This window comes from Hemitrygon akajei, chromosome 4 (assembly GCF_048418815.1).
Source record: "Hemitrygon akajei chromosome 4, sHemAka1.3, whole genome shotgun sequence".
Lineage (NCBI taxonomy): Eukaryota > Metazoa > Chordata > Chondrichthyes > Myliobatiformes > Dasyatidae > Hemitrygon > Hemitrygon akajei.
In genome coordinates, this window is record NC_133127.1 from 155,796,793 (window position 1) to 155,822,228 (window position 25,436).

The 25,436-nt window shown below is 37.9% G+C and overlaps 1 protein-coding gene across 1 annotated transcript in view; it reads right to left on the reverse strand.

The window, feature by feature from the left end:
• Positions 1-25,436, reverse strand: part of xpo4 (exportin 4) — a 110,747-nt gene that overhangs the window by 32,788 nt on the left and 52,523 nt on the right. The window contains exons 7-11 of the mRNA XM_073043698.1: positions 24,853-24,965; positions 21,485-21,642; positions 19,155-19,329; positions 16,881-17,057; positions 8,564-8,706 (exon numbers count right to left, since the gene is read on the reverse strand). Coding sequence (XP_072899799.1) covers positions 8,564-8,706; positions 16,881-17,057; positions 19,155-19,329; positions 21,485-21,642; positions 24,853-24,965 — 766 coding nt within the window. The remainder of the gene's footprint in view (positions 1-8,563; positions 8,707-16,880; positions 17,058-19,154; positions 19,330-21,484; positions 21,643-24,852; positions 24,966-25,436) is intronic.

Sequence of the window (25,436 nt, forward strand, 5' to 3'; positions counted from 1 at the left end):
TGCGCAAGCGTCAGACCCGATTAGACCCGATCGCATTGCGCAAGCGTCAGACCCGATTAGACCCGATCGAAAACGCTGCTTTTAAGTTAAAGTCGATCAATAACTTTTCCTGGTAGGCTGCAATATATATATTTTTACCAGTCGCTAGGAGATATTGGAATGTTGTTCGTGCTGTTCAGTAAAAAAGTATATGCAACGTAATTTGTGTTACCGATACGTATGTATATTTAAAAGTAGCGGTGCGGCCTAAAATCCGGTGCGGCCTTTACAATTAAAAAATTGATTTTATTTCTAAAATTAGAGCCTGCGGCTAATAATCAGGTGCGCTCTGTAGTCCGGAATCTACGGTACATATTCTCCCCTGAAAAGATGCAATATCAGTTACAAACAAGTCTTCTCTCAACAAAAATTTTAGCTGCTAAACCATGATCACCAAATCCCAAACAGAGCTATTTTTAAAAAGCATCAAAAAATTTGAAATATCCACAACAATGGCAACATTTATTTGTTCCAGAAGCATGTCCTTCTCAACTACTCATTACTGCTATTGTTGCACAATTTTACATCTTCCCAGTTTTCTGCAGTTGCACGTCCTCTTAGACCATAGAGTAAAGACCAGAATCAGGCCACTTGGCCCATCAAGTCTGCTCTGCCATTTCATCATGCTTGACGTATTATCCCCCTCAGCCTCGTTTTCCTGCCTTGTCCCATTACCTTTGACGCTCTGGCTAACCAAGAACCTACCAACCTTCGCTTTAGATATACCCAATAATTTGGCCACCACAGCAGTCAGTGGGAATGAATTCACAGATTCACTACCCTCAAATTCCTCCTCATCTCTGTTGGCCCTCCTGGAAGTTGACATCACAGATGATCTCACCTGGTTTCTTAATATCACTTCCCTGAACAAGTAGAAACAGCAGTGCCTCCACTTCCTGAGGCAAGCAAGGCTCCCACCGGCCATCTTAACTGTGTTTTACAGGAGCACCATTGAAAGTATCCTGACAAGTTGCATCTCCATCTGGTATAGGAGCAGTCAAGCATTGGACCTGAAGTCCTGAAAAAGGACTATAAGAACTGCTGAGAGGATCATGGGGGTCTCCTTACCATCCACCAGGGACATTTATCTGGAGCATTGCATGCACAGGGTCCAATATTATTAAAGGTCCCACCCATCCATCCAGTATCCTCTGACTCTCTACAATCAGGCAGGAGACTCCGATGCATAAAAATAAAAATGGTCAGGTTGAGAAACAGTTTCTCGCCCCAGGCTATGAGGCTTCTGAACTCCCAGCTGCATCATTTGAAGTGACACTAGTTAATCTGTTCCATACCCTACAATATTTAATTTATGCTCTTTAGTTTGTTATTTTTGTAATTCATCTGTAGATTTTATCCTTACCTTCACAAGTTATCATGCGTTATGTGTACTACTGTGCTTTACACCCTAGTTCAAAGAAATGTTGCTCATTTCTATATACGTTATATGGTTACATACATGTATGTAGTTCAATGAGAATAAACTTCATTTGATTGACTAAATGGATGTCCTTCTATTCTGAGGCTTCTCGGGTCCTAGACCCACCCACGATAGGATACATCCTCTCCACATCCACTAGATAGATAGATAGATAGATAGATAGATACTTTATTCATCCCCATGGGGAAATTCAACATTTTTTCCAATGTCCCATACACTTGTTGTAGCAAAAACTCATTACATACAATACTTAACTCAATAATAATATGATATGCATCTAAATCACTAACTCAAAAAGCATTAATAATAGCTTTAAAAAAAGTTCTTAAGTCCTGGCAGTTGAATTGTAAAGCCTAATGGCATTGGGGAGTATTGACCTCTTCATCCTGTCTGAGGAGCATTGCATCGACAGTAACCTGTCGCTGAAACTGCTTCTCTGTCTCTGGATGGTGCTATGTAGAGGATGTTCAGGGTTTTCCATAATTGACCGTAGCCTACTCAGCGCCCTTCGCTCAGCTACCGATGTTAAACTCTCCAGTACTTTGCCCACGACAGAGCCCGCCTTCCTTATCAGCTTATTAAGACGTGAGGCGTCCTTCTTCTTAATGCTTCCTCCCCAACACGCCACCACAAAGAAGAGGGCGCTCTCAACAACTGACCTATAGAACATCTTCAGCATCTCACTGCAGACATTGAATGACGCCAACCTTCTAAGGAAGTACAGTCGACTCTGTGCCTTCCTGCACAAGGCATCTGTGTTGGCAGTCCAGTCTAGCTTCTCGTCCAACTGTACTCCCAGATACTTGTAGGTCTTAACCTGCTCCACACATTCTCCATTAATGATCACTGGCTCCATATGAGGCCTAGATCTCCTAAAGTCCACCACCATCTCCTTGGTCTTGGTGACATTGAGACGCAGGTAGTTTGAGTTGCACCATATCACAAAGTCCTGAATCAGTTTCCTATACTCCTCCTCCTGTCCATTTCTGACACACCCCACTATGGCCGTGTCATCAGCGAACTTCTGCACATGGCAGGACTCCGAGTTATATTGGAAGTCAGATGTGTACAGGGTGAACAGGACCGGAGAGAGTACGGTTCCCTGTGGCGCTCCTGTGCTGCTGACCACTGTGTCAGACCTACAGTCTCCCAACCGCACATACTGAGGTCTATCTGTCAAGTAGTCCACTATCCAATCCACCATGTGAGAGTCTACTCCCATCTCCGTTAGTTTGTGCTTTAAGATCTTGGGCTGGATGGTGTTAAAGGCACTAGAGAAGTCAAGGAATGTAATCCTCACAGCACAACTGACCCCATCTAGGTGAGAGAGTGATTTGTGCAGCAAATACGTGATAGCATCCTCCACTCCCACCTTCTCCTTATACGCAAACTGAAGCGGATCCCGGGCGTGCCTGGTTTGTGGCCTCAGATTCTGTATTATCAGCCGCTCCATGGTCTTCATCACGTGCGACGTCAAGGCAACAGGTCTGAAGTCATTCAACTCCTTTGGTTGTGGTTTCTTCGGTACCGGGACAATACAAGATGTTTTCCACTGTCTGGGTACTCTTCTCTGATCTAGACTCATGTTGAAGATGCGCTGTAGTGGTTCTCCCAGTTCAGTCGCACAGGCCCTCAGTAATCGTGGGGAAACTCCATCCGGTCCAGCCGCCTTGCTGGTACAGATCTTCCTCAGTTGACCTTCCACCTGTGCAGCTGTAAACCTGGGCGTGGGCCAGGTCTCCTGTGAGTGGATATTTTCCTGTGAGGGAAGTAAGCCTGGTGTGGAGTTCTGCAGTGAGGGTGAGATTGTGCTGTCGAACCTATTGAAGAAGTTGTTCAGCTGGTTCGCTTTCTCCACATCTCCACTTATGTTTGCCCCCCGCTTTGCACCACATCCGGTGATGATCTTCATCCCATCCCACACCTCCTTCATGCTTTTTTCCTGCAGCTTTTGTTCTAACTTCCTCCTATACTGCTCCTTTGCCCCCCTTATCTGTACTCTGAGTTCCTTCTGAACTCTTTTAAGCTCCAACCGATCACCATCTTTAAAGGCCCTCTTCTTCTGGTTTAGGAGGCCTTTGATGTGACTAGTGATCCAGGGCTTATTATTGGGATAGCAGCGAACAGTTCTAACAGGGACAACGGCATCCACACAAAAGTTAATATAGTCCGTTGTGCATTCAGTGACCTCAACGCCCCCACAGAGCCCCCCTTGCAGTACATCCCAGTTAGTAGTACCGAAGCAGTCTCTCAGGGCCTGTTCAGCTTCAGGAGTCCACTTCCTGAAAGAGCGTGTGGTAGTGGGATGCCTCATCACGGCCTTTCAATATTCAATAAGGTTTCAATGAGATTCCCCCCTCATTCTGCTAAACTCCAGTGAGTAAATGCCCAGAGCCATCAAATGATCCTCATATGTAAACCCTTACATCCCTGGGATCATTCTTGTGAACCTCCTCTGGACCCTCTCCAATGCCAGCACATCTTTTCTTAGATAGAGGGTCCAAAACTACTCACCATACTCCAAGTGCAGACTGACCAATACCTTATAAAGCCTTAGTATTACATCCTTGCTTTTAAATTCCATTCCTTGTGAAATGAATGCTAACATTGCACTTGCCTTCCTTACTATCAATTCAACCAGCAAGTTAACCTTTAGGGAATCTTGCATGAATATTCTCCTTTGCACTTCTGATTTTTGAAATTTTCTCCCCATTTAGAAAATAATCTATGCCTTTATCCCTTCTACCAAAGTGCATAACCATACATTTCCCTACACTATATTCCATCTGCCACTTCTTTGCCCAGTGTCCCAATCCAAGTCCTTCTGTAAACTCCCTGCTTCCTCAACACTAACTGTCCCTCCACCTAGCTTCAGATCTTTTGCAAACTTGGCCCCAAAGCCATCAATTCCATCATCCATATCACTGACATATAAAGTGAAAAGCAGTCCCAACACTGACTCCTGAGAAAAGCCACTAGTCACCAGCAGCTGTGTAAAAGGGCCCCTTTATTCTCACTCTTTGCCTCTTGCCAATCAGCCAATCTTCCATCCATGTTAGTATCTTTCTTGTAATACCATAGGCTCTTATCTTGTTATGCAGCCTCACATGCAGCACTATGTGAAACCCTTTCTGAAAATACAAGTATACAACATCCACTGACTGTCCTTTGTCTATCCTGCTTGTTATTTCCTCAAAGAATTTCAACATATTTGTCAGGCAAGATTTTCCCTCAAGGAAACCATGCCCACTTTGGCCTATTTTATCATGTACCTCCAAGTACCCTGAAAGCTCATCCTTAATAATGGACTTCAACATCTTCCCAACCACTGAAGTCAGACTAACTAGCCAATTATGTCCTTTCTTCCACCTCGCTCCTTTCTTAAAGGGTGGAGTGACATTTGCAATTTTCCAGTCTTCTGGAGCCATTCCAGAATCTATTCACTCTTGAAAGATCATTATCTATGCCTCCAAATCTCTTCAGCTACCAGAATCCTGGGGTGTAGACCATCTAGTCTAGGTGACGTCTACTTACAGACCTTGCAGCTTCCCCAAGTACCTTCTCCTTAGTAACATTGTGATTTTTAAAATCACAATAAATTTTATTAAAATAATTTTTAAATTACAGGAATAAACTTTTCAATGCCTTTTCATGCTTACATAGTTAGTCAATGCTTTAAGTAGCGTTCTATTACATTCCTTAAAACTAGTATGACTGTTGCTGCCATTCGTGGCCCCTGGGCTGACACACTGCTACAATAATTGACAGGCTTCTTCACCCAACTGGCCCCTCCCTGTCCAGAAGCAGAAGAACCCTACACCGTGATCCTCCTCTACCAAGCTATGCATTGGCTGCACCAAGCATAAGTGCGTCCCTCCACATGTATTCTTGCAGCCTGGAACGTGCCAGTTGGCAGCATTCCTCTAGGAATGTCTTGATGTACTGGCAGAGCAACAAGTTTTGGGCAGACCAAAGGGCATCTTTCACCAAGCTGATGAACTGCCAGCCGCACTTGATATCCGTCCATATGTACATCCCTGGGAACAGCCTGTGAAATATTGGGACTAATCTCGTTATGTTCTGCATCTGAATTGGTATGGTCCCCAACACTTTAAGCAAAGTATCCCCTGCATCCAAAGACAGAGCTTTGCCTAGCAAACTAGAAAGGAAGTGTGCTTGTCAACATAACAATACCAGCAAAATAGAAACATAGAAAACCTACAGCACAATACAGGCCCTTCGGCCCACAATGCTGTGCTGAACATGTACTTTAGAAATTACCTAGGGTTACCCATAGCCCTCCATTTTTCTAAGCTCTATGTACCTATCCAGGAGTCTCTTAAAAGCTCCTATCGTATCCGCCTCCACCACCGTTGCCGGCAGCCCACTCCACACACCCACCACTCTGCGTAAAAAACTTACCCCTGACATCTTCTCTGTACCTACTCCCAAGCACCTTAAAACTGTGCCCTCTCGTGTTAGCCATTTCAGCCCTGGGAAAAAGCCTCTGACTATCCACACGATCAATGCTTCTCATCATCTTTTACAACTCTATCAGGTCACTTCTCATCCTCTGTCACTCCAAGGAGAAAAGGCCAAGTTCACTCAACCAAGGTCAAGTTCACTCAATCTTCAGGGGGTAGAAAAAGAGGGTAAATCAATGAATATTATCATTTGGGGAAGCTTCTAAAGAGACAAAATTCTCTGTTCATTGTACTTCAAATGCCCACATTTGAATTTCATCTTGCAAATAGCAGTAACCTATACAATGGTCCACATTCCCCATCTCTTGCATCAATATTCACATCAAAGTCTTTTTATCAGAAGTGGGTAAGAGTGAAAACAAGTTAGTTTTAAAATTGCAAGCATTATGGGGGTGGGGTGCTGGATAGGCAGTTTCTCTGAGAGGATGAAATCAAGAATAAATTGTACAGGTCATTCGGTCAATGGATTATGGGAACCGTAATTTTAAAAAAGGAACAGAAGTTGAGAAGTGCAACGCTGAAGGACATGCCCACTGTGTCAGACTGTGCTAATGGATAAAGAAAAACTGAACAATATTATAGATGAATGACTTAAAGTGGAAATAGTCAGTCTGATACAGACAGGGTGAATTAGGTGCCTGAAGTTGTAGAATTCACTGTTCAACTGAAAAAGCTGGAACATTCTTGCATAAAAATTGAGATGGCTTTCCTCAAATTTAATTTTCTAACTGTGCAGGTAGCCACACAGATACATTAAGAGTGATGCTGCAATACGTCCTAGGTTTTGCTGGGATACATCATCACTGGAGTAACCTGGGGTCATCAGGTTTCTCGGGTCTTTCAACATCAGACACTTTCGCCCATGCAACATAGCCAGGGCGGATCAGGCCCTGGCTTGTATCCCAGCAGCATTGGTTGAGGGTTCACATCTCTTGATTCATAAATAGTTTGAAAAATTAAAAAAGCAGACAACAGGGAGTTCCATGGGAAGTGAGAAGACACGAAAAGATAGGTGATACATCTCCCAAGTTAACACCAATTTTCTCCTTACTAGCTCTGATTCGGACCTTTGTTCTAAAACATTAATACTGTTTCTTTTTCCAGTGATGGAGACTTACTAATTATTTCTAGCATTTTCTGCTAGAGATGGGAAACCAGAGGGAGGAAAATGAGAGTGAAGGGCAGGTTGTGAGGACAACGAAGGGGCAAGATGGAATAAAGGGAACAGAAGGGACTGGTTTTTAGAAGTTAGAGAAATCACTGTGTATACCATCAGGTTGGAGCCTACCAAAATGCAGTATGAGGTGCTGCTGCTCCAGTTTGTGTCTGACCTCAAAATGGAGCAGAGGAGGCCATGGACAGACACGTCAGTATGGGAATAGGAAATGGAAAGAAAATGGCTCACCAGCAAGAGAGCTTGGCTGTTGCAGCAGACAGAGCAAAGGTGCTTGACAAAGCAGGCACTAGAGGAGGCTGCACTTGGAGCAACGGATATAATAAATAATCCTGGTAGATTCACATGTGAAGTGCTGCCTCACCTAGAGGGACTGTTTTAAGCTGCATACTGTTAAGGAAGATCAACATTTAAACTCACTCTAGGTTTATATTGAGGTTTCAAAATTCTTATATTCAGGAAATATTTTTGCTTAAAATTCAGTACAATTATCAAACTCACTAGCCTTTATCTCCCTTAGTTTTTTTTGATCCACTGTTACAAAAGTACTGCAATAAGCTCTCCCCTATTGTAATCACCTTGAAGTATCAGTATATCTTGACTTTTAATATTTTACCATAAGGTTCATCAGGTGCAGGTACCTTCTTTGGTACTCTGCCTACCACATTCTTTACAGGTTGTTCTTGTTCTTTAAATTAGAATCCAATGAAAGGTAGTCATTAAGCACACAGAAAAAAGACATCCTTACACCGATATCCCAAATATTCACCTACTATTCACTTCACTGAATCTAAAGTTTTCTATTCTATTTTGTATCTTTCTGCAGACTTAAATTTCATTCATTTAGGCACTCACTACAAATCCTTGGCATTTTTACCCTTTTTTATATTCATCCCATATTTAAACTCATCAGTTGTATTCTTAAACTTAAAACCACATATTCCCTTAGCTCCTATATCCCTTCTTAGTTCCTACCAGGATTCCCAACTTCCTTCACTACATTGCAAAATTATTGAATATATCTGCTCTGAAATCCTCCATTTCCATCTTCATGTTCTCCATCTAATAATGCATGTCAATCATTCTCAGTTCTTTCTTCAACTCCGTAAAAGTTGATAATTCTGTCTTAGTTCATTTTAAACATAACCATATGGAAGAAGCTCCACCAAACGTTGAGGCATTTGCCAGAATAATACCTAATAATTCATGCAGAAGCCATATTAAGTAATATATGTGGAGTTAAAATGAGAACTAGCTTGGAAAAATAACACAAATGAGCATATTCTTTACTTCACTTTAATCTTTAAAATATAAACAGAAGTAGGGTTTTTGGCAGCATTATATAATTGTCATATCAATTTAAATCTTTTGGATGGTGTATGCTATCAATTGCGCTTTAACATTGAGAGAAAATTTCGCACCCACCTGATAAGCAGAGGAATACAGTGGTCTGCTGCTATTCTTCCCAGCATGCCTATACCAGCTAACTGATCTGAAAACATATCTCGATCATCTTCCTGTACTTCACTAATTTCTTCTTCTTCACGTGTTGCTACACCATTGGTAGTCTGTATAAAAATAGAAACTATATTTGAAATTAAATATAAACATGTACAAGATGTGAGTTGTTTATGTTAATATGCACAATTAAAATGTCAAGGCAAATTTTATTCTACAACTTCATTAGTTACTTTTGCCTCTTCATCCTTATTTCCTGAATCAGGCACCTCACAGACAATCAATTACTAAATTTTCAGAAATGTTTAGATCTCTTCTCAAGCAGTTACTTGAAGACATACCAAAACCACTAAAATGATAAAGTGCAAGATCATAGCAGGGGTTGATACTGTATGAAGTGCTCAAATAATGAAGTTCCAATGTTAAAAGAGTACCTTCGATCCTCTATTAAGAAACCAGCAAAGATGAACACTCTTGTAGTGATTTAAAAAGTAACAAAACTAAAACTAACAATATAACAAAGAAGTAGCATTTGCAATCTTAGTGGTCTTAAATGGTTAACTAAAAAATATCACCACTAGCCTACTCCTTGGCTCTAGACTAGACTAAAATGAACTTTGACGAAGCGTGAATATGTAACTATACTCATTCGCTTCTACCAAGCCCATAATAAACCTGCAACACAAAATACAGCAGACAAAAGCAATATATGGCTTCGACATTTGGAATAAATAGAAAACAAATGTAGTTTTTTTTATTTTAATATTCTTCAATAGACAGATGTTGCTGTCTCGTGATAGATTATCTGATTGTAATCTTTAAAATATTTTATTTTAAGATCTGTCAGGTAGTGTAATTTCGTACTGTCACATGTACCACAATACAGTGAAAAGCTTGTCTTGCATATGGTTTACATAGTGCAGTGTGGAAGAACCAAGTAGAATAACAACAATGCAGAATAAAGTGCCAAAGCCACCAAAAAATGATAGTGCAGGTAAGTGATAAAGTGCAAGATTATAATGAGCTAGATAGCAAGTCCATGTTATCATACAAAAGGTTAATTCAAGACTCCGGTGACAACAGTGAGATAGGTGATCAGTTTTCTATAGCTTCCATTAAACTAAAATAAACCAGATCTGTATTTATAGACTGAAAAAGGAACATTCAGGATCTCTTGAGAAGGGCACCTTGTGCACACATACCTATCATTACACTACAGCAAACTGCATAGCAAGTGCTAATGGCAAGATCACAAGCCAACAATCTTCAGTTTCATATAAATACTTTATGGATTACAGGGCTACAAATTGAAATCAGTTGGCGCAGACATTTTAAATATAAATTGAGCAGTGGATTTCATAATGATAAGCAGGCACTTTTGAAAAGAGTTGATAGGCAGTTTGCACAACATAAGGGGGAGTACTTAACCATTCATGACAGCTAGTGCTAAGTTGGATAAGATGTGGAAGCAAACACTGAAGCAGAATTACATAAACAAAATATCACACTTCCAGCACGAAGAACCGATAATCAATTTTAGTTATGTTGATGTAGTACATAGATTTGTACCCATTTTAATCTTCTGTATTTTGGGAGAAGTTACAAATTAAGGAATACCCACAAAAAGGATTCAAAGATCAAGAGGATGAACTGACTCAAATGCCAAGATCAGCTTCACAAATATGTCAGGAATTCAAGTGATCCATCCTGGTGAAAACTCGAGAGCATAAAATAACATGTACCCTGCAGTGACCTACACATTCTAGTACCTAGGAATTTGATTGATCAGAGTAGCCCGGTATTTAATTCCCTTCAAAAGAATTTCTTTTTAAATTAAATATCTAACTGAAATAATGTTAGCGTCCAATATGTCCATTACATAAGGAGGTAGGACAACTGCATTCACTTTGGACATTCCACCAAATATATTGAAGGAATGACATATGATAAGATGTACGACTGAATTAACTGCACAATATTTTAAGATTCGTAAAATGAAGACCAAACTAAGAAAACAACATCCTCAGCATGATAAAAGATCATTAAGAAAGCCCTCATCAATACCAGTATATGGTGACTTTATTGGTCAAATAACATTTTCTTTACTTGTAAAAGAAAACAATATTTTATAATTTATTATAATTTATGAATACTGATATATTCAAATGCCTTCCTGGAGGAACAAAGGTTCTTTAAATGTAAATATTTTGTTAAGATTAACTGAATATTTTGAAGAACATATTTAAGGTACTTGCCTAAAAAGGGAAATTATTAAAATTGCAAGAACAATGGTGTTTTAGCTAGATTTTAGTTCAGGTGGCAGGACAGGAATTGGATTAGACAATAAAATACCATCCTTGTGTTTATGAACACAATCTGAGATAACATTGTCATGACCTCAGACCCCTCCTTCAAGAGAATCGCAAGATCGCTATTAATTCGGGTCTTGGACCCAGGAAATGAGAGACAATGCCACGGAGTTGACCATTGTTCTTAGAGGCACCTGTGTGAATTGCAACTCTATAGTACGTGCCAGCTATCAGGGACATGGACACCCTCAGGCAATGTGGTGTGGGGATGGCCTCACCCTACCTTGATTGACATTTACAAATCTGCCAGCCATGATAAAAAGGAGACTGCTGGAGGCGGTACTCCAGCGACGCACTAGACGGAGACCATCGCTCATTCCTCTCGTAATAACGGGAAGCTGCTCGGAAGCCACGTGTGATTCGGATCCCCTAGCTTGGGAATCGAGTGGCTAATAACCCCGAAAAGGATTTCGGACTGACAACGAGGAACTCCCGTTCTCGATCTCATGCTTTGAGTCCAGAAGGCTGGCAAGTTTATTTTCTCTCCCCAACCCGTGAACACGCAGCGGTCCCTCAAGCGGCAAAAAGCCTCCATGAACTGGCGAGACTTTTATATTTCAATTGGACAAATCGTTTAACCCCTAGACAACGATAGAGCTCATTTTTGATTGATTATTACTACACCTGTGCTTTAGATTGAGTTTTGACGATGTATATGATCTGAATGTTTTGTAGTAACCATACGTTTGTGCCCCTTTATAAATAAAACGTTTGAAAATAGTAGCATCAGGCTTCAGCGGACCTATCTATCTTTGCTGATAAGTCACCCAGTTACTGGGGAACGTAACAACATTTTGGTGCGGTACTAAGGGAGTGACTTCTCAAATAACAAGGATAAAAGATTAAGCCAATTAGAGATGAAAATCTTTCAATAAAATTAGAGGAAACAACTTAGAAGCACTAAATAGTCATTAAATAGGTTGGACCAATGCTGCAGTAAAAAAAAATTAAAGAAATTGGGCAAAATTGTGCTGGCTGTATTGTAAAATTGTATAATTATAATTATATAATTGTATAATACTGAAAAATTGTATCTCTGAAAGCAGGATCTCCCAGTGGCCACACATTTTAATTCCACATCCCATTCCCATTCTGGTATGTCTATCCATGGCCTCCTCTACTGTCAAAATGAATCCAAACTCAGGTTGGAGGAACAACACCTTATATACCGGCTGGGTAGCCTCCAACCTGATGGCATGAACATTGACTTCTCTAACTTCCGTTAATGCCCCTCCTCCTCTTCTTACCTCATCCCTGACATATTTTGTTTTTTTTTCTCTCTCTCTGCCCATCATCCTGCCTGTTCTCCATCTCCCTCTGGTGTGCCCCTCCCTCTTTCTTTCTCCCTAGGCCTCCCGTCCCATGATCCTTTCCCTTTTCCAGCTCTGTATCACTTTCGCCAATCACCTTTCCAGCTCTTAGCTTCATTCCACCCCCTCCAGTCTTCTCCTATCATTTTGCATTTCCCCCCTCCCCCCCACTACTTTCAAATCTCTTAGTATCTCTCCTTTCAGTTAGTCCTGATGAAGGGTTTCAGCCCAAAATGCCAACAGTGCTTCTTCCTATAGATGCTGCCTGGCTTGCTGTGTTCCACCAGCATTTTGTGTGTGTTGTTTGAATTTCCAGCATCTGCAGATTTCCTCATGTTTGTTATTCCTCTAACCTGAGTTTGGCGTCATCAGGGCAATAGAAGTGGCCATGGTCCAACATGACAGAATAGGAATGGAAAATCAAAATGAAATGGGTAGCCACTTTTGCAACAGACAGAGCAAATATGCTTGATGAAGTGGCCCTCCGATAGTTTATTTGTTACCTGAGGGAGGTGTTGAATAGAGTCCTTGAGGTACAATTACATAGTTCCTTGAAAATGGAAACCGGGTAGACAGGGTACTGAAGAAGCCTTTGTTGGCCAAAGCATTGAGTACAAGCATCAGAACATCACATTATAGCTGTACAAAATATAGGTTAGGTTGTACTTAGAAATATTGTGCCCATTTCTGGTCACTATATTACAGCTGTAGGGGGTGAAGAAACGATTCACAATGCCTGGATTGAAGGGCTTAAATTATAAGGAGAAGTTGGATAAGTTGGGTCTGCTTTCCCTGGGGTAAAGGAGGCCGAAAGGTGACATGATAAAGTTATATAAAATGAGAGACATGGATGGGGTAGAATGTCAGAGTATTTTCCTCCTGCAGGAGGAGTGCATAAAACTAGATAGCATAGGTTTAAAGGGAATCTGAGGTAACATCTTCACACAAATGGTAGTTGGCTTTCTGGAATGAGCTACCAGAGTTGGTAGAGGTTACAGGAACAGGGATAAGGAATTAATGCAGGATAGTGGGATTAGTATAGATAGGTACAATGGTTGACAAAGGCAAAGTGGGCTGAGGTGCCTGTTTCTGTGTTGTAGAACTCAAAACCCTCTTCTAAACTTGCAAAACTGAAATGCATATTAAGAGCAAAGTTGTTGCAAATGCAAAACTAGGTAGAACACCCTTTCTAAGCTTGCAATGCTAACCCAAACACACGTTCTGTACCTTGAGCAGTGCTAGGTAATGCTTCCGTAAATAATTGGAGATGGAATATATTTACAAGGAAGCTTTAAGAATATCCTTGAAACTTCTCACATATCTGTTTGGTAACCCTCTTGTCAATGCCCTGAGCATGGAATTGACAATTTTGAGAATAGGTATATGTATAATAATCTGTCCAATGTATTTGACTGAGTCCAGCTAGGACCTTAAAGCTGGGGATGTTAGCTGGGATAGCACACTGTCATTGGTTCAATTATCTGTGGGGATTTTGCAAAGGGTGTTGGTGGAATGTCTTCAAAGCTGGAGTACCTGTTACAAGTTGTCTAGGTTTCAGAACAATATAGAACAGAAAGAAAATGCTGCCTTGGGCCACAAGCTTTCGACAAAGTTTCAGATTTTAATTGCCAAACAATTTTCCTTAAACTTGATGGCCCACTACAGTTGATACTAAATTTCAAATTTTGCTATCAGTGATGTGGCTTCCAAGATATTTGAAGTGGTCTACATTTCCCAAGGTCTTACTTTCTTGTTGTTGTTAGGGATAAATTGAAAGAGCCCTTTTTCACCCCACAGGTATTGACTGTTTTAGTGAATGAGTTACGACAACTTGAAGTTCAGAAGCTTCACCAGTATACTGAGGCAGCCCAAGTTCCAGAAGAGACGCAACATATTCTGAAGGCTTTCCTATTAGACCTAAACTTTATCTCCACTATAATGTAATAGTTGTTTGTCAATGGATCTGAAGTGCACACTTAGTGAAAAAGACTGAAAAAACACCAGTCTGCACTGAGACTAGATTCTGCTGTGGACTTGTTTAGGATCATGTCTGGCATATGGTCCTGAAGTTAATGGAAATTAGAATCATATTTATATAGACAGCTGAAATTGAGGATGATGTCCCACAGTCCCTCTTGACTGCAGAGTCAAAATTTTTAAGTGAGTGAATGGCCGTGTATCATGACTAGAGTCATTTACTAGACTTCTCTTGGAATTATTGTAGGGTGAAGAACATAACCAACAATTAGTCATCTTGGTTTGCTTCTTTCTTGCCACATTCACAGTTGAGCATTGTAGAAATTCATGACACAGGGAAATGAAAGTTGCATATTTTAAAATTTTGAGTAATTACAACCATTCAGGTTTCATAAATCAGGCTAAAGTGGGCACCATGAAAGAACACTCATACAGCTGACAGTATCAGCCACTTACAACACTGTCTGCAACACCAAATGAGGATTTAATTGCTTTGTTTTAAGTAAACAGGGCTTTGCATTCATAGATTCAACAAAGCTATATTTGAAACCATTTTGGAAACATGTTATGTGCAGAGAAAGGACAGCCTCTCTCTGCCACCAGAAAACTCAAAATACAGGTGTCCCCAGCTTTATGAAAGTTCGCTTTATGCCTCTTCACTTTTACGAAAGACCTACATTAGTACCTGTTTTCATTAACCGAAAGAAATCCAGAGGATTTTCACTTTTACAAAAAAAAGCACCTGCTTTAAACTTGTGTTTACCCCAAGAAAGACAACCATGACCGTGAAGCCTTGCGCGGGTGTGTACGCATGCATGTACGTGCCTATTTTTTTTCTACGAATCAGTTTTGGCTGAATCTTTCCGATTCTGATAAGTGAAACTACACTGTACATACATTATTTCTACTTTATATAGGCTGTGTGATTATCATATCATTCCTGTTTTACTATATGTTATTTTAGATTTTGTGTGCTATTTGGTACAATTTGGTAGGTTATTTTTTGAGTCTGGGAACGCTCAAAATTTTTTCCCATATAAATTAATGGTAATTTATACCATTAAAGGCCACAGTCTTAGAATTAGAGGTTTAAAACAGAGATGAGAAATTTTTTTAGCCAGAGGGTCATGGATTTATGGAATTCGTTGCCACATACAGCTGTGGAGGCCCGATCATTGAGGGTGTTTAAGGAGGAGATTGATAGATCTCTAATTAGTCAGGGTATCAAGGGATATGGGGAAAAAGCCGGAAATTGGAACTAGACAGGAGAATAGTTTAGCTCATGGTGGAGTGGCGGAGCAGACTTGATGGGCTGAATGGTCTACTTCTGCTCCTTTGTCTTGTGATCTTGTCTTGTGAATTGCTTCTTTGCTTTACACCATTTCGGCTTACGAAAGGTTTCACAGGAATGCTCTACTTTCGGATAACGGGTGAAACCTGTATTTCAAAGAAAAAGGCAAAGCTCCATCCAAGACAGTCTCTGTGTTCCAGGTGTGCCATCTCATCAGTATACTGCCCAAGCCATTCTCAATGTGCAGAGCTTGCTGGAAAGCTCATGAATGCAGTTTGATTGGCCTTCTGCAGACAAATAAGAACTTAGACCCATTACATTCATGCTTAGCAGATTGGTCTCAAAGGATGACCTTGTCAAGATAGTCTCACCATGAATTTGTGTACATAATTTCATCTGATAACTTTAAGTCATGCAAGAAATTTTAAGCTTGACTGATTCTTTTGCAATCTACTGTTTGATAACAATAATTCACAACTGAAATTTACATTAGTCTGTTGTGCCAAAACCAAATGATTATAAAATAAAAATAGCTTCTCATTTATGCTGGGCAATGACACTCAATCTCTTTTGACTTTCTAACAATAGCACATTCAACGTCAGAAATTAATCAGACAGCTAATGCAGAACAAGCTAAAATCATCATTAATGATGCATAGGAGGCATTTTATCCTCCAAAACTTAGGACTCAGAATGATCTCAAGTTAATTCACATATCACTTGCCACATAATTTTAAGCTAACAAGTTTTGCACTCCTAAATTTTCCAACTAGAAGCAACTTGTAACTCCCTTTCGATTCAGCTGGTAAAGTATCTTCATATACTCCATGCATTTCCAAGTCTAAATCCCACTTGTGTTTTACCTGATCCAAAGTGGTTTAGTAGTTATTGGTACAGTTGCCTTCAGCGTTCCTGCATTAAGATATTTAAGTCAGTCCAGCCACATGTATGCTGCTGGTAATTGAATCACTTAGGTTATATTAGGACAGAGTCATACTCCATAGTGATGCTGCCAAATTATTATTTAGCATGATAAATCATTTGGAAGATACTTGTATAAACAAAAATTACATGGATGAGATAAGAGAAAAGGAAATTAAGGAAAAAAATTAAAAGGACAAATTTCAGATCAAATACAATCATCCGCATTTTATTATAAGCAACGTTTTGAAATGAATTCTCTCAAAGTGCAGTCCTCAACCAGAAATGTTTAACAGAAAGCAAAAATATAGGACATATTAGCATTAAAATCTATTCTGGTGGTTGAAGAACCTCCACAACTTTTATACAAGAGGAAAAGTGAAGGAAAGCAGAATAAATTTTGAAGTAATACTCACCAAATTTCTTGTGCCCTCTGGTGCTGCCAAATGGCATTGAATGTACGAATTAAAAACTTGCACAGCATGTTGAGTAAAAAATCCTTTATGGAAATGCTTGTTATCTTGCACAAGTGTAAGCCATGATTCAAGGAGTTTATCATATGCCTCCATATACACCATGTCATCTTTGTCCAACTAAGAACAAAACAGTAAATTATTCAATTGAGTGGAAAGTAAACAAACAAAACTCAATGGACACATATTCCATTGTACAAAATAGGATACAAGAACATAAAAAATGATAATATGCACTAGGCATTTTCCACAACTTTTCTGAAAATCATCAAAATGCTCTCCAGCTTAATATTTTTCCAATAAATACAAGCAAAACAACTGACAGCATGGCATTGTACTAATAATGCTCACTTTATTCTAAACAGCCCATTAGAAATGAAAATATACAGTGGGCATGAAACAGCATACTCAGGGATTACCAAATCTAACCTAACAAGTATCAATGGCAGCTAGAGTGAGGATTGCTTTCAGGATACATTATTCTTTACACTATAAAATCAGCATCTCTAAATTAAAAGTACTTTAACATCAAGTTATAGGAGGTTAAGTGTACATATCAAAAAAGTTGCAGCTGAGTATCAACATTAATGCACTCAGCAGAAATTATTTCATAAAACAAAGGAACAAATTAATATTTTAGATCAATGACCTTTCAACAGAACTAGAAAAATAGAAAGAACCAAGGGTATTTCAAGTTATAGAAAAAAAGGTAAAATTAACAAAGGGAATTTCTGTGGAGACCAAGAGTATTCAGGTGACATGCACTTTGTTAATGTCAGCTAAGAGGGAGATGAATGCTTGTTAAGCCCAGATGGGGAACATAAATAGATGGAGATGAATGAAGTTGACAGCAAAAAGTATCCAGAATACAGCACCCATTAAAAATCTGAAATATTAAATAACTGATTAACTAGCAGTGTTCATGTACAGTAATACCAACAATTTTTCTGTCACCTGAACAATCTGAGCTCTGCTTTAATTTATTGTTTATTATTTATTGAGATACAGCACAAAATAGGCCCTTCTAGCCGCACCACCCAACAAACCACCTATTTAACCCTAGCCTAATCACAGGACAATTTACTATGACCAATTAACCTAACAACAGAAACACCTTTGGACTGTGGGAGGAAACCAGAGCACCTGCAGGAAACCTACATGCTCATGGGGAGAACGTACAAATCCTTACAGATAGCAGCGTGAATTGAACCTGGGTTATTGGTACGATAAAGCGTTGAGCAGGCCACTATATTACCGTGCCATTAACTTGGACATAGTTACAAGAACCATGCAAGGAGGAAAGAGATTCAGGGTAGGAAAAGACCAGAATATGGAACTTCACAGCACAAGTCACAGCTATTAATATGAGAACAAATCAATTTGGGGCTGATTAAGAGGTCAGAAATGTAAATAAACAGATATTTTGTAGGGCTGTAGAGACAATGGAGACCAGGGATAAGACAGTGACAGATTTGACAATGAGTACTTTTAAAATTGAGATGTTGCTTAATTGAAAGTTGACGTGCATCAACACTCACAGGCACAAAGGATGATTGGAGCTGTACCAATTATGAGACAGCAACAATTCTTGATAGCAACATTCAGAGAGTGGAATGAGGTCAGCTGCCAGAGTGTACTGGGATAATCAAATAAAAGCTAATTCTGGAAGAGAGCTTTAGTGGGACCACTGAAGTAGGCATGGAAGTGGATAATATTAAACAGTTGAAAATGGAGGACATTGATCCTGATGGGGCTGATGCGGCTTACTTCAGTGCCAATGTTGGAATCAATCTGGGTCAGTTTCAGAAAGTAACCTGAGGGTTGAAGACAGTGTTTGGGAATAAAGTTTGTGATAGGATAAGTTATCTGTTAAAGTCAGGAACATTGCAAACTATAGTAAATCTCTCTTCACGACAATAATCCATGTCATATAAATGATTCGGAAATTGTTGGTTAAGTAATTTTCTACACAGAAACATGAAACTAGATTTACATAGATATCATTTATATTATAAACTAAACATTCCACATATCTTTTGAGCTTGTAAATTTTATAAATTTCGTTTAAACTGAAAAGGTAGCCATGGTACAAAAATACCATTTGAAATATGTTCATGCAAATGAATAGCAAAAATATTAATTCATTTTAGTACATTTTGAAGTCAATTCAGAAGGCAAAATAAATTGTGTCAAGATGAAATAAGAGAAGACATTTACCACTTCTTCCAGTGCAGCACTCCGTCCAAAGGAACAGGTGAGATGCGTGAGGCAGTTTATGAATGAAGAAAATAGTTCACTTGGAATGGCAGTTAAAATACTACGTGGGAACTCTGAAATTAAGTTGCTCATAATATTGGAAATTCCCACTGCTTCAGAATCCTCAATTTCTATCCTAGAAAATTCAATGAGCTTGAAGTTAATTTCTACTTAACATAATTAGTAATAATCAAAATAGGAATATTGATTTGACAAAGAAAAGTTCAGAAACTAAGATTAAATGATGATTGGTTTAACTAAAATTAGCATGTATTCTAGATCACATGAAGTGAAAGAAAATAAACTGATTTAGCTAATGACAAATAAAATCAAAATTTTTTTTGGAACTATCTATAAGTTCTCAAATGAAAATAGATTTTCAAAGTACATGATTTAGGGTAGGAAAAAAATTACAAAAGCTACAAGGAACATTTACATGTTCCCAATATCTTGGCATTCAGGGGAGTTACATTCAATATTGAGATAGAAATAAGATTTGTTTCTTTTTTCAATTTTTGGAATCGACAAACAGGTGCAATTTATTCTGATCTATTGAGATCCAATATGTTATTTATATTAATAGCGGATTACTGGTCCTCCATTTTGTGGCAAATCTGTTATTTGCTTAACATCTAAAACAAGTAAGTATTCAACACCAAAATGCAAGACATTTTGAATGGAGTACATATTATTAAAACTCCAATTAATTTTCTTGTTTTATGGTAACTTCAAAAAAAATGGTCCCGAGGAGGCCTATGAATGGCTGTAAAATCCAAAATAGAGAACCAGTATATTCATTGCCTGTGCAAATTACCTGTTATAAAGTGAAAACAGAAAACAAAAGCAAATCTATTTTTATATCCCAGTGTTGCACATAATCTCACAAGAGCGAGGATATTGGATTGAAGCTAATATGTAAATTGAATTAAAAATGCTTAGTATAAACGGTTGTGTGGAGATGGGGGCATTCCTACTGTGCACCAATCTCTCCTTTGTGTATTGGAGCTTGAGATATTTTGTTTTGGGCATAGGAAGAATTCTCAATTTTTTCCTTTCTCAAACTTTCTTTCACTACTTACCAACAATAAGACACCCTGTTTAATTCAATCCATTGCTGCTAGCCAAGCTGCAATTGCTCTCAATAAAATACTGCTACTCACACATAGCAGTTCATCCCCATCTGTGCCATTCCAACTATTTAACAATACATTTTCCAACCTAATCTAGTTATCAAATTTTAATTCATAAATATGAGAATTTCTGAAGATGCTAGAAATCCAAGGCAACACATACAAAAAGCTGGAGGAACTCTGCAGGTTAGGCAAAAGTACATTTATTGTCAAAGTGTACATGTATAATATGACTTTGAAATTTGTCTGCTCTAGATAGCCATTAAATATGGAAAAACCATGAATGTTGATGAAAGGAAAGACATCAACTCCACCCCCCCCCCCCCAAAACTGGCAGAAAAAAGAAACAGAACTCACAGACTCCAAGATCCCCTCCTCGCCCGCAGCAAAAAACAGCCACAATAACAATCAACAACCCCCTACACGCAACAATCCCCAACCCCCTCACTCGCAGAAAAGAGCAGCGTTTATGGAAATGAATAAAGTTAATGTTTCGGGCTGATACCCTTCTTCAGGACTCTGAATTTTTATTCAAACAAAAAAGAAGTTTAGATAAGCTCCACAACTCAAGAAATAATATCTAATCTACAGTGTGAATTAATCTCAGCAAGGGTGAAGTAGCAACATAAATGGCCTCAAAGCTGCTTTTGGAAGACAAAAAATATCACAGATTTATAACAGAAACTTTCCCATAAGGCTCGTGGGAGAAGAGTTGCACAACATTGCTTCTGGCATGAAAACACACTCCCTAGGAATATGTATTAAGTGTATACACTGAAATAATTAAAATTGCATTTAATAATATTTAATTAAAATTAAACTAAAGCAATTTATAAAAATGGAACTCACTTTCCCTTTTGCCTCCTAACCTGCAGCCCTGCAATCCCCCCTGAAATCAATGGGCCCTGGATCCTAGCCAGACTGGGCATTCCAAGTCTACTTTTAGCTGTGCACATCAAGTAGTTCTGGAGTTACTGTCATTTAAATGGTTAAACACTGGTGGCTCCATACAGAACTAGTAATCTTCACCAGTGTGATCCGCCCTGATTCCTAAGATGGAATAAATAGCAGGTAGTGCAATTTTGTAAAATTACTCTAAATATGCTATTAAAAGACAAATTCAGTTGATTCATTTTATTGCCTAATAAATTAAGAACATACCCATTAATCATATTGAGTAACCCTTCAATGAAGTGAGCCAGGTAATCAACCTGAGCTCTCTCATCAGGAAATATAGGTCCATGGATTGAGGCTAGTTGTGCCAAACACTGCAAAGAGTCCTGGGCCATGTCTGAATCTTCTCTGATTTTGCGATGTACCTGCAACAGAACAAAAATGGCTCAGCTCTATTTAAATTATATGTATTAAAACTTAGAAATAAGTTTTTACGCTTCTCTAAATAACTTCAATTAAAAGAATAAGTTAGAGAAGCTCTTGTTGAATAAATATTTTTCTCTTGTATCTACAGCCACAAAAATTGATCTTGCATTGTTTCTAGGTATTCAAATAATAACAGACTCAATGGCTATCATAAACTTGAAAAGCAATTGCAATTTAAACATATGTCAATGACTGAGAAATTCCATGTTTCAATTTGGTGAATCCCAATACAGAGCAACTATTAAAATGAACACATTGCCTAAAATTTTGGAAAAGGAGATATTATTCACTGTAGTCACCTATCCTTATGAAATGTTTCATGTTTGTACTTAATATAAACAATTTATATCAAAGTTTTAAAATATTCCTGTACACTTAACACAGTTCAGAATATGGCCTGAGTCAGAGGTTATTCAATAATAGCTTGAGAAATGGAATAAATTTAGATCATAAAGATGTAAGCATAACTGCTTATTCAGTTTAAATTGGTGATAAATTGCAAACACCTTTAGCAAGTATTAATCTGTCAAGGATAAGAAAGTCAAATGACTAATTACTGCCAAGTTTACTAACAATTAAAATACGGTGTTAAATGTACCGCAAATATAGAGTATACATGCAACAAAAATTAAAATATAATCAACTCTAAGGCACAGTTAAAACCATCTACAAATTTCAGTCACTTACAAAACCAAAATTTTTAATTTTCCTCGGGGGAAAAATGTTTCATCCTCTTTAACATATCAGAGTTGTCACAAGAAATTACCAATGAAGTGTTACATTATCAGTCTTACCAGTGAACTCAATCACATTGTGACCTTATAAATTAAAACCTACGCAGCTGTTGAGACTTTGAATTTAATTTAAATTGATACTTATTTTTGGCATCTATAATACAAATTCTTCTCAAATACTCAATGAATTGGATCAATAATCAAGATAATTTAAACTGTGTCTGTCTACATTTAATTTGATCAAATATTCAATTGCCTGTTCTATCATCCACAAGTTTGTAACAAATCTAATTTGAAAATAGCATAATCCTGATTGGTATTTTCCTTTCTCATTTGCAATTGTTTTGCTCTTCTATGAGTGATATTCTCCTACAAGAACTGATAGATTGAAAAATTGTTATTGATTGGCTGATAGCATATCTGGAATAACAATTGCCAACATCTAAATCATACTTATGCCTACAAGAAATATTTTGAAATCTATTTAATCCTGACATAGTGGGGGGGGGGGGGTGGATGACTAATGCAGCAGAGAAAGGGGAAGTAAAACACAGAGATAAAGTGAAAAGAATTAGAAAGTGAGGACAGCAAACAACAAAAACTGGAGAAAAAGGACAGTTTGTTCAAAAAAAATGGTGAGGAATAAGAGGCAGAGCATTTTCCCAAGGAGACTACCTCACAACTGAAGGTGAGATTCAGCAGTGAATCTGGGAGTAAATTAACTAAATGAATAAAAGGAACCAAGTAATTTTTTTTTTAAAAATCACAATTTACTGGGTAATGAGAGAAATTACAGAACTATGCGAAAAAAACTTTAAAAATTATATATATACTCCTACAAAATCAGTTGTTTTAATTTGACATTTCTCATTACAACCGACACTGCAAATATCAAAAACATGCTTAAAATTGTACTCATTCTCAAATCTTTCCATTTAATTTTGTTCATCTTACTACACAACAAAATGCCAATTTTAAACCAGAATTTGGTAACAATGCAGAGTCATCTAAAATAATCACAGTAAAAATGTACAACTGTCACTTGATCAAGGTTGGTGGCAAGGAGATCAACTTATCTTGGTAAAAGATCAAGTAAATTCTAACAGACTTTAAGAATAAAATCGCAGATCACTGATCATTAGGGCATTGTGAAACATCGCTAAGTCTTTAACATTGAAGAATACAACGAACCTTCCATAACTGGCTTTTAGTATCCATTTCAGCATTTACAATCCAGTTCAATTACAAATGCAGCACTTTATTAAGATTATGGGAGCACAAGATTAAAAAAAGAACTTGCCAATATCTTCAATACACGAGCCAAATCACACTCATACAAATTTAAGGTACCCAATGGTCAAAATGCTGTTTGTACCTTATGCCTGAGTGCATGTGGGCAAGTGCTAAAGGCACATCATCCTTTTGCAACACTGCTTTGTGTAAAGTCTTGCGTGTAGGAATTCCTATAGTTGGTGTTACAACTTGTTTCATATTTATCATATAGTGGTACAAGATGAAACATATGACAAAAAGTTATAAATATTCAGTATTTGCTTATAAATCTTTGAATAGGTAGCAGAAATGCTCTTTTTGTTCCTTAACAGTACATGGATCAATACCAAATTATCATCCACACCATGACAGGAGTTTGGCGCATATAATGATTTTTTAAAATATAAACTATTAGAGATAGAGACAAATTAAATTTCATAAATGTAGCATGGAAGAATAGCCCATAAAACTGTACTTTCAAGTAAGTCTCTGATAGATTTTTTGAAAAATTAAAAGTCTAAATGGTATCTAAGTGATAGTAACAGTAGATAGTAAAATACCTACAAGGATGACCTAAATCTAGAAATTTAAACAGGAGTTCTGGAAATATTTTCTTTTAAATGTTAATGAATATGCAATTGCAAAAGAAACAATTCTACACATCTGTAACTAATAGTACAGCATAACAGAAACTAGATAACCAAAGAAGAAAGCCATCACTCTTAAGCAAAATAAAGGTAGCAATGTATTAGTTTGAGGTATCAGTATTTTTCATTTATAAAATGATGCAATGTCAGTTCAACATTGTAGTGAACTGTGTTTACATTCATTTTTAATGTTAATTTTGTCATTTGAAAAAGAGCACAATAGATTTCCGAGTAAGTTGTGGTGTAAATTAACTTTTCTATTAACACAGTATCATATACAACTTACTTGCCAATATATCCTACTCAATGCAATACCAAAGAAAATTTCCACTTTTATTTCTTGCAAAGATACTTAAATAGTTTTACTAAAAACAATTCAGACATCTACTCCACCTTTAAGTAATTAAAAACACTGAAATATAATGCAAAACATACATGGTGCAACTTCTCTGGTCTTCAATCCAATAACTAAATATATTTTTAGAATACTACTTACTGTAAAGAATAGATCCATAACTCTGCAGTCCAGAAGGGTGTCTCGCCAGGATTCTGTTGGCTTTAACATCACATTTTGGGAGGATTCAAACATAGCTATATAATGCCTGCCCAGTTATCTGAAGTCAAGGTCAATAGACGAACATTACCGGGGGAAAATATTTCTTAGCTACAACTAAAATGAGTTCAGAGGGAGACCGTAATGGAAATAAAACTTAAGCCATGTTAAATACATGGAATAACTGCAGCATGAGGCTAAGGAATAAAAGCATTTAACTGTTCAGAAACAAGACCCATGAAGGGTCGCAAGATTAAAGTTTGATTATAATCATGTGGCATTCCATTGTGATATGATCACATAAATAACCACAGTATCTTAAGTGACAAGAGAAGGCAAAAACAGCTTTAATTAACAGGTGTCATGATTTATGAGAGATAGTTAAAGCAGATTTTTCCATAACCATCCCAATACCTTTTATTATATTCACTGAGGTTATATATTTACATAAACATGACAAACTGCAGTCTTTAGTCTGTGGCACTCTTTTGATGCTGTAATGTACATACAACAGGTGCTAGCATGGG